The 11,091-nt window shown below is 39.3% G+C and overlaps 1 protein-coding gene across 1 annotated transcript; it reads left to right on the top strand.

Annotated features, from left to right (window-relative positions):
- The first annotated feature begins 682 nt into the window (after positions 1–682).
- On the top strand, positions 683–5,947 carry LOC107700427 (DNA-directed RNA polymerase II subunit GRINL1A-like). The gene is made up of 4 exons (XM_016502063.1): positions 683–954; positions 3,662–4,204; positions 4,835–5,042; positions 5,330–5,947. The coding sequence occupies exons 1-4, from the start codon at positions 845–847 to the stop codon at positions 5,471–5,473; spliced, it is 1,005 nt and encodes a 334-aa protein (XP_016357549.1). The 5' UTR covers positions 683–844; the 3' UTR covers positions 5,474–5,947.
- The last annotated feature ends 5,144 nt before the right edge of the window (positions 5,948–11,091 follow it).

Below are 11,091 nucleotides of genomic sequence, written 5' to 3' on the forward strand. Positions count from 1 at the left end.
AAGTTTTTCTTTAAAGCTTCTTTTGCTAACTTATCCGCTGTTTCATTCCCTACTATCCCAATATGTGCCGGTACCCAACAAAAGTATACGATTATACCCTCTATTTTCAGTCTGTACAGTAATGTATACATTTCTACTAGCAGGTCTTCTCTATCAGTTTTTGTCGACAATATACTTTTAAGAGCTGATGAAGAATCTGAGCAAATTACAGTCGGAGTCCTATTTGGCTTAATCTGTTCTACCCACTGCAATCCTACTATTATAGCAGTTAATTCTGTAGAATATACGGACAATTTGTCACTTAACCTTAAACTTATTTTCGTCTTAAATCTTGGAATGTACACTCCTATGCCCACTTTTTGTTTGATTGGGTCTTTAGACCCATCTGTATAGATCTGTATAAAATAATAAAACATTTATCTCATAAAAACATTGATTTCATAACTATTAGTATAACTTTCTTCTGCGTTTTGGTCGCCTTGTCTCTCATGAACATTGAGCATATGTAAACGACGGTTTTAACAATAAAATACGGACGTCAAATTTCACATTTTATTGTAAGAATTTTCTGATTCAGAATCCTTTTTTAACCTTAAATGTAATTTTACAAAAACTTGTTGAGGATGTCAAAATGTAGAACTCCGATTGACTTTGGGTCTTTTATTTTGTAATGAATGTGAAATATCTAGTGTATTATCATCGCTTACTTCATTGCCAATGCTTATTTTGACTCATGGCGGTTTAAGGGAATATCTGACGTTCTCTCACCAGTCATGAGGACGTGTAGAGTGAACGTGTCCGTGTGAGGTTTTTACTGGTTGTCTTATTCTTCACAGATTTGATCATGTCGTCGGCGTGGACGGCGCGCCAAGGGGAGGCGGGTGATCTGGGCAGCAAGAGTAAAGATCAGCTCTTGGAGATGCTGTCAAGACAAGAAAAGTTACTGTCTAATAAGTAAGTGATTTTTCCCCTACTTTTCCCCATTTTATTTCATTTTATTTCAGCCTGAATATATAATTCATGATGTGTGTAGCTAAATTAGGATTTAAGATTACTGACTAGATTACTATGCTGATTAAATATTCTGGATCATTCCGAATCCGTGGGCGCCCCCACAGCAACCTTCTTATTAGTCGAGTAAATAACAGATCAGTGCATCCCATCAGTGCCACACAGTTGGGACAATTTATAGTGATGGGCAAATGAAGCACTGAGGCTTTCCTCTGACTGTTTCGGGAAAAGATTAAAGGGGTCCTATTATGCTCTTTTACAAAGTCTTGATTTTGTTTTGGGGGTGTACTAGAACATGCTCTCATGCTTGGTGGTTCGAAAAACGCATTATTTTGTACATAATTTACAGTATTACAATACCTTTCTCCCCAGCCTGGAGGCCCGCCTTCCGAAAAACGAAATGTGTTGTGATTGGTTAGCTGTCCCAGTGCGTTGTGATTGGCGAAGAGCTTCGACGGTGTTTCAGTACTGCCACGCCCCTTGCTCCATCTTTCAACAAAAGCTTTTTGGCAAAACCGGTACTGTACTCCCTCGTGTTGTGGAAGCTGTCCTCAGTAAAATGCGCAGCACACAATAGCAAATTGGGGTTATAATGCTCAGGAACAGAGTTAAAAATAAATTGCAACCACTGTTTCCTGACATCATCCGCTTTCGGAAGCCCAAACAAAGACGTTTGGGCATGGGGGTCAACATAACAGCGTTTCTTAAGACGGTCGCACACCGGACGAAAAGCACAGCGCAGTGTCGCATCGCGCCACGTCTTTAAAATTCGAACAAATTATTTTCTATGAGTGTACTCACATCAGCAGCGCCGTTCGGCGTCTGTCCGCGGCGCCCAGCTACGTCGTGTTCAGTGGTGTAGTCCTAAAGAAAAAAGTGGTTTACTATTACCCAGTAATATTACCCTATTACCCCCCCCTAAAAGTTTAATTTATATAGTAATTTATTAATATTAATGCAGTGCACTCTAAAATTGGTTGACAGATAGTAGTCTACTGCATGACTTCCAGGTTGTTCCAGGTCACATTACAGTTCTATATATAATTTCAAGTTGCTTTGGAATTGTATTCATTGTGAAAAATGTTTTACAGATAAATCTGAATTTAATGTTTTATTTTATGCAACTGGGTAGAAAAAAATAACTTGATATGAATTCATGAAATAAATATTTCCAGATAATATTTTCTTAAATTTGCTTTGGCTTTAGCACAGTGGAAATTTAAAAGACAATAATTTAATAAAAAATAATTTATATTTATACATTTTTCTCAAACAGCATAATTTATACATGTAAAACATATAGCTAATGTTATAATTTAGGAAGGGAATCATCTCCTGCAAGAGGATTTTCCAGCCTGTAGCGTGAAAAACAAAAGTTTTAAAGAATTGTTCTAGACACGGCGCTGCGCTTCTCGTCCGGTATGTGACTGCCTTTAGACATGCCGAAACTTGACGCTACAGCAGCTCTTCTTCTTCGTTTTCTCTGATGCAATAACTCTGCAGCAGCACCTCTCCGTCGTTGTCGTCTTGTCTGATGCACTCAGCCAAGCGTTCTAACCACGACCTCGCCCCTCCCCACCCCCCAACCATTCGAATTTCCGTAGGCGGGATATTTTTGTGATTCACGCAGGTATGTGTTACTCCGCAGCGGTGACGACCTGACCAGGCTACAATAGTCCAAATATAAGTACTTATTATAAGTGTACCATAGTGATTCGGAATAAGACAAAAACGCGGTTTGGAAGATTAATTCATGATGTACTCGCTCATTATATACATTTTGCTAATTTTGAACACAGAAAAGGTTACATAGTGCTGCTTTAAAAGCTTCGAGAGTATCAAAAACAGCGCCATCTGGTGGTTAATAATAAAAATAGCAGCCAAAAGCCTGTGAAAGACGTTCCGTCGGACAAAGCCAATAGTATCCAGCTGCAGACCCGCAGCACCAGCAGGTCCTACAGCTGGATATATTTCGACAAAGCAGAGACCACAAATTACATCAACTCATGTTACGAGCACAAATAAAAGCCTAACAGTGTGTGTGTGTTTGTTGAATTTCTCTCTCTGATAAAATAATTTACCCATTAAACTGTGGCATTAAATGCCAGTACGAAAATCAATATGATGTAATAGAAGAATAATGCACACATATATGAACTGCATATGGCAAATATTTTATTTTTTCTGAAATAATTTTTATTCTTAATATTACTTGTGTGAATGGGTATTTAATTGAATAAGTCTGAATGAAAACACGTAAAAGTAAGATCTGGGGGTTCGAACATTCCGACACGCGCACGTGATTGGACAGAAAGTGAAGGCTTAATTTTTCGTTGATCACGTGATTCTCTGAAAACAATACGCGCTCCGGCACAGAGCTTCGTGAAAAATTGCGCTGCGTACTCGATACGCGCTTTGACGCTTCAGTGTCATATGTAACATCACTAACAATTTATAATTTGAAAAATTACAAATACCCAAATAAATGTAATATAAATGAATTTGTTGCTTTGTTAAAGTGATTAATCATTTGTTTGCAACATGGACACTGTTATTTTCCCGTTTAATACTGTGAAACATTTCTTAATTCATAAAATGCTGTATAAATAAATATGATTAAATATGATCTGTACTTTTACAATCTCTTCAGGAGATTTATTCATACCCTTCCAGATAAGGGAAAGAAGATTGCCGACTTTGTGGAGAAAGTACACCTTGCACTTGGACATCTGGAGGAGGAGGAGAGAAAACAAGCATGTTTAATCTCCCTCCGGATAGAGTTTCAGAGTAAATATCGGCATGCCCTTGTCAAGCGAAGCACAGAGATGCATTTAGACTCCAATTTGGACATGATTATCCCATCCCATGACAGAAACAAAGCCAATGTCAATATCGATGCGGCTAACATAAAGGAAAATGGTGGTCTGTTGGGCCAAGAGGAGTCTTTGACATCCCAGCCGGAGGCTGCTGAAACACTAGAAACAGCCGGTGGGAATGCAGCAGCCTCACTGATGAAAGAGCTTGTGGTGGCATTTGGACAAGTAACTCTTGATGAAAGTAACAATGGCTCCAACCAAGACACCATTAAAACCCTGCTTCCTAGTAAGCAACAGAAGAAACCACATTACATTGAAGTTCTGGAGAAGACAGAGAAAAGTGTGAATATGAGGAAGCCCAGATTCAAACCAAACCAGTGAGTGGAACTACACTGTCATTGCATGGCTTTGTTTTTTTGTTTTGTTTTTAAAATAAGCTGAAATATAATACATTAAAGGTACAGTTCACACAAAAATTTATTTTTGGTCATCGATAGAAGATCAAAAATGTCTTAAAAAGGCACTGTAAAATGAATCCGAATGAATCAAGTGGTTTATTCTAAGTCTTGCAAAGAGATAAGACCGCTTCATATGATGAACAGCTGTAATTTAGGTTTTTATTTCCATCTAAACAGTGATTGATACACATAGAGCACATTACATATGGTAAACATGGAAGCTTAAATGTGCATGCGTGATGTACAAGAACCAATGAGGTCTGTTCTACTGCGTGACGCACACGCAAGCTTACATGTTTACCAAGTGTGATGCGCTCTATATACGTGTTTATATGTGAATAAAAGCCCAATTTAAATCTGTTCATATAAAGTGATTATATCTCTTCACAGCACATGGATTACCTGGACTTTAAATGGTGGTTCAGAAACCGCTCAAGTTATATTAAAAATATCTTAATTTGTGTTTTGAAGATGAACCAAAGTTTTACGGGTTTGGAATGAAATGAGGGTGTAAATCACGTTGGATAAAAGTGTCTGTGTTTTATTTAGGTTAGCTGTAAAATCTGAGTCTTCATCACCTAGTCAGGCCTCTGGCAGCATCACACCACTTACTGCAGAGGCCAGAAGACAACGAGACCGAAAACACCTGGATGACATCACTGCGGCTAAGGTTCCACCCCTGCACCACAGTGCTGCCCAGCTGCTGTCATTAGAGGAGTCGGCTGACCTTCTGCAAGAGCAGACAAGAAAACACCTGGTAGGTTGAAGATGCCTTTGTCATAGCAGACCCAGAGAAACTGAGATTTGAATGACCAAAGTGATAAATTACATTTCAAAGCTTCTGAGGTCTCAAAAAATGTTTTATCCCACAAAAGCTTCAACTATTTTGAGATGTTGAGAGGAAGTACTACTTGAATAATCCTGGCAGAGAGTATAATACCTATACATGTTTGCCACTTGTGTATGGGTGTTTCTATGTCATTCTGTATTATGTATATTATTCATGTAGTACTTTCATGTAATTGCGTATACTGTTCATTTCAGGAGTTACAGGCCAAACAAACTGCCCAGAAGCTGGCAGATGGTCTGAGTTTCAAGACGGAGAGTTACAACCCAGATGGAGGCCCACTGGCAGCCTACAGAGAGGTGCATGATGATGGGGCCCAGCTTTCCTCAGAGGAGGACTGATCGTGGGGCCCTAGAGGGAGGGCACTGGCTTGTAGATGTGTTTGGCCCCTTGCCCTGGACCAACTCTAGGCCTACAGCCCATGCTTCAGGACCCTGGAGAGAGGCTTTCAGCCTGAGGACAAGAGAAGGGCTCTTCATGAACTGCACTGACAATGTCTTAGATTCTGCCTTTGAAGATAAATAACAGCAGGTTGAATCAAGTTGAGAGTTATTGTGTGAAAACTGACCGTTTTTGCATGTGGAAATGTTACTGTCCAGCAGTAACAGATTATCTTGGCAAGCTAATAACAAAAACCTGATACCTCGGCAGGTCCACACCTGTTGTCTTGTATAGAATAATATAATTACCCATCATACTTATCAGCCATACCTTCAAGGGTGTAGTCCATGTGTTATTCTGAAGATAGTAATAGAATATTTTTGTATGACCTTTCTTAATGATTATTTAAATAACCCTCTGAATTGACCTTAAAAGCTTGTGATTGGTTTTTTGAATCGGATAACAGAAACCGCAGTTTCATAAACTAAAGGTGGAAGCACTTGATGCTTTGTCACTTGAGTGCATCAGTCCAGGAAATGTCTGTCTCCCTCCCTTTTTGCAGCATTGTTTTGATAACCGCCCCACTGGTTTGATTGGAATGAGTCAGCTGTTGTTTGAAGGGAGGGATGTTGTTATCAGTGCAGAAATCTGTGACATGCCCCTGATGATTAATATATGTAATGTGAAATATCGAGGCTTGAAGGAATTAGACCAATTGGTGGAGTACATCTGGATTTTATTTAGATCATGTTACTGCATGATGTGGCAATGCATTCTATGATGGCAACAGATAGACAGATGTGACATATGGTAAATGCAATTTCCAAAGCCATCAACGCTAATAAAAATTCTTGAAATTCATTCTTTTAACCTCTCAGGATGTAAACTACATATTTTCTTTACATATTATTCAGGAATCTTTATATTTAAGTGGAGAAAAAGGAGCTTGAAGAGGGAGGAAATCCAAATCTGTGCCGCTCTGCAGTTGATGACCTGTGATAACCTCTAGTAATTGCTTCTGCCCGTTGATGTGAACTGCTGCCTCAGAAAAAAGATCCTAACACATCTGGCAGGTTAGTGTTTAGACACCGTGTGTGACGAACTCCAGAGTGCCTTATCCAGACATCTCGTGATAAATATGTCAGACTTGTCCAGAAAGAATCTCCTCTCTATGTGGTATTAATTAAGTCTACCTTGCAAACAGAGGAAAAAAAGAGTTATCAATTACACACTAGATTCCTGTGCTGATCAGATTTGCTCACGAGTACAAAGATATGCTTGAGTTGGACTCAAGCATGCGTCCTGACAGTGTCTTTAAGTTGTTTTTTTGCTGCAGTTTTTGCTTTGCGCATACCCCCACACCCATCGTCTCGGATCAGTAAACGTCTCGTGGAGTCATCTGCAAGTGGTTTTCATCCACCGCAAGTGTGAAATCATGCCCTGAGAGAATTTTTGAGCTGTGGACAGGATGAAATCTTTTATTTTTTTTTGCCAATAAAAATAGAGAATATGAACTAATTATGCAGGGTAGAATAAAGTTGCAATAATGCATTTCTCTGCTCTCTTGTTACTTAATCTTTTTTAAAGGCATTTTGATTCATCACTACTTTGAGACATAAATCTGTCATTGTTCCTCTCCCTAGTCCTTTCTCTGTCTACTTTAGATCCAGTTTCAAAGTGAATTTGAGCTCTAATGAGACTCAGAGCAGGCCACATACTCTAATGCAGAAATGTTTGGCTCCCTTTGTCCGAGACAATCTTTGAAGGCCCTTTTTTTATCTAATCTAATATGTAGCTCTTGTACTTCTTAAACAAACTTAAATATTCTGTTTAATGTTGTATATCTTTATTTGTTAATGTCTTTGTTTAATAATATTTGAAGTTATAGACTCATTTAAGTGATAAATCTTATTGGGGCCTACTGAAAGTTTGTCGAGGCCCCCTAGTGGGACCCCTTTAAATTTAGGTTAGATTACATTCAACTTTGCCATTGTGCAAAGAAAAAGTACAGAGACAATTAAATGCAGTAAACTGTTGTCACTTAAATGTATGTAATATACTATCTACCCCCCCACCCCCACAGATTTGATTCTGTAGTTCAAATCTGCCTGTTTGTTTGTTTTTTATAGAAATAATTATACAGTACTTAGTTGCAAACCACAGAACTTCCCTAAAAGTCATCCTATTTTCACTACCGGATATAGGCTAATTAAGACAATGATAGTGAATCAATTTTTGAATCAATATATTTGCTTTCAAATCTTTTATTTGAGTGTGGTTATGATACAGAGGTTGGTAATGCACGAAGGAGAGGGTATGTCAGTGCTTGAATGAGAAACCTCAATGTTGACTGCAGGCTGCACTAGAGATGTCTGGATTAATGCTGCAGTCTGTGATTAGATTTGGAGATGCTGCGAATGAGGGCGCTGTTGAGAGGAACACTGTTTATATCATTCCTGATGTGTTCCAGCAATGCGGTCATATGATCAGGAAAGACATGACGACGCCACATCTGCTCCTTCATCAAGTCCATGTGAATAAGTTCAATGACAGGAATATTAAGTGGACAAAAAGGAGTGGGAATGCTTGTCTCTGCTATCTTTATTACTTGACTTTACTAACAACCCTGACAAAAATACTGTGGACCATGACACCATGATTGTTTCAGATAGTAATGCCATAGTACTTCGATATACATCATGGTATTCAGTGATTACCATATTGTAGTACCTTGTTATTTACATTGCATTTTAAGGTAATTATTGATTGAAGATTGAACACCATGATTCTGCTATCATACCACGTTCAATAAAAAATCAGACACATATATCGTACAAAGTAGCTAAATAATCATGCTTCTAGCTTCACCTTAATCTATATTATTTAGCAACTTTGTATTCTAAATGTGTGCTTTCCTTAAATGATGTATACATACCCTGGCAAGCCAAAATGTTTTCCTTGAACAGACAGCAGATGGCAGCAGTGCTTCTGTGTTTCACATGCTAAACAAAACCCAATCATTCAATCATTTAGACTGAGGGGGTTCATATTTTGTCTGAAGAGGTTTTTAATGCAATTATTCTCAACCATCAGATATTTCTTATTTTGGTATTTAGTGCAATTTACTGATGTGAAGCTCACTGAGATGATTCAGCATCGTTTTGTCGCCATTAGTGACTTCAGCTTTTTGCCATTCCTTTCAATAGCTAAATCATCTTGAAAGTGTTATAGGTAATTTGATACACATGTATGCTGAAATTGTAGTTGTATGTTTAGCTCAGAGCTCTAATAACTATATAATATCGGCCTGAGTGGGGTTTACACCTGCAGAAGATAGTTTATTCTCTAGACGATCCAGAACTCTGCCAGATCTGGAGGAAAATTCTGTAGTTTCAAATAATAGTCCACATGTGCTTAAACAAACTGTTGCTCTAAGAAGTTTGCATAACAATTATGTGATAGCTGGTCCGTCTCAAAAGCACGGCGCAAGAGAGATGTGGAGATGAATAAAACTGCCAGCATTCTGCTCAGCCACTGTCTGGCCTGGCACGGCTGTAAAGCCTGTCAAAAACTCATCACGGTGAGGAAGCCGCCTCAGCAGGGATGCATCAAGCTGCCAGGGCACGGTGGGGGAAGAAAATGGAGCCGCTTGCCCAGCAGCGTGTGATCATAATGAGGAAAATTCCCATTCTTCTATCCAGATTAATGTAACAACAGCAATGTGCTTTTGTCCAACTTTTTTTTCTCCTCCATTCCCTTTTCCATCCATCAGCAGTACTGCGAGCATAGAGTTACTCTGTACAGTTTCTTTGCCGGTTTAATGCATCTCTTGGGTGGGATTTTGCATAGATGTGCGAGTTTCTGGTTCTTTAGCAAGCCCGAGGAAAATCAATTTTGGTTACCAGGCATACGAGTACCATCTCCAAGCAATGAGCCTCTCTATCTGTGTACATGTGTTCATGAGGTCAGTCTCAAGCTGACTGCTGATGAATGCAGTGTAATGCTGTTTTTAATTATTTCCATGCTATTCAAGTGAAATCATGCTTTCTCATTTCTGAATGCACCAATTGACAAGCACCAGGAGTGTGAATTAGCAGCTACTCAGGGAATACTGCCAGACGTTACAAATGGAGAGTGCTAACTTAATTTAAAGGGTCATGAAATACAATCGGCGACATGTCAAATATTGTCATTGCCTACTTTACAGTGTTGCAGGTGTGAAAGAGGCAAACCGTTGAGGGTGAAAAACGTACTTTGGACTTGTCTAGATCTAGGTTGTGTCATTTTATTCCAGATTTATTTACCAATGGTCAGATTCTCTTATATTATATGACTCCAGCACGACTTTGATTTGCTCACCAGCCTTTTGGTCGTATACAAGTAAAAGCGTGCAGTAAAAACAAGGCAGTTCTTCTCAGCCCAGCTCATAACAATTACAGGGCCTTGATATGGACCCATAGCCTTGTTTATGTGCTGTAATGTTGTCTGCATGCCAAGACAACCATGAGTGCTGGGAGCCCTAGTGTTTCTGATTGGAGCTATGTGTTGACTTTGCTAGTCTGCAGCCTGGCTTAATAGACTACAAGGTTTATGTGCGTGTGTGTGTGTGTTTGTGCGTCTGTTTGTGCACCTCCTAATTTGTTTATTTACATAAGCATTCTCCCCACAATCCCTCTGTCATGAAATCCGGAGCTTCATCTCCTCAAAAGGCAAACATATTTTTCTAATGAGGAAAGAGATGCTGTCCAAGCCCATAATGATCTTAAGCTGTAGAAAACCGACTGTATTAAAATACAATAATTCGATTTAATTTGCTTTTAATTCACTTCCTCTGCGTTGTCTTTTTTCAGTCAGTATCATAACCTTTGACCTCAAGTGGCCCGATTCTAACGTAGCACTTAGCCAGTATTCAAATGAGCGGAATGCAGAGAAACACCTCCTTATTATGACCTGAGGAGTGATTCAGCGGGCGTGGAGTTTATCGGGCCCTTTAACTACATTTCAACGGGATGTTTGCCTTCCTGTGCTTTTCTGTTCGGTGCCAATGTTAAACGAAACATAATTGCGCACAGAACCGTGACAGTTGTTGAAATGTATCACAAATTGGCAATCGCTCATCGCCTGGAGATGGTAATGCTGTCTTTTACAGGTGTCACAGTTTAGAGTAATATAAAGCAGAGCAGGAAACAGGAAACTTTCCTTATCCTTCTCTTGCTTCTTTACCATTGAAAATGTATTTTGCCCTTCGTTCTTTTTTCTTTCCCTTCCCTTTGTTTCCTCTCATCAGATTTCACATGCAGCGTGGGACCTCTTCACAGATGGTGTCGCTCACATGAACGGTGCCCTGTTCAATATCAGATTCGTTCTGTGTGGATACTTATGCATGGCTCTTCGGGAGAGGGAGGAACCCTGCAAAAGTGTCAGGTCATTTGACGCCCCCTGCTGATCTCATGTCTCATCATGCTTTGATAGGCATTGTGAATTTCAGAGGCAGGAAGAGAAACAACACACAAAGTGACTTGCTCTGCAGGACTTAAAGGTTGGAGTGTTTTTTTTCCCTCAGACTTCCTTTTTTTTT

This window comes from Sinocyclocheilus anshuiensis, unplaced genomic scaffold (assembly GCF_001515605.1).
Source record: "Sinocyclocheilus anshuiensis isolate Anshui unplaced genomic scaffold, SAMN03320099.WGS_v1.1 scaffold154, whole genome shotgun sequence".
Taxonomy (NCBI): Eukaryota; Metazoa; Chordata; class Actinopteri; order Cypriniformes; family Cyprinidae; genus Sinocyclocheilus; species Sinocyclocheilus anshuiensis.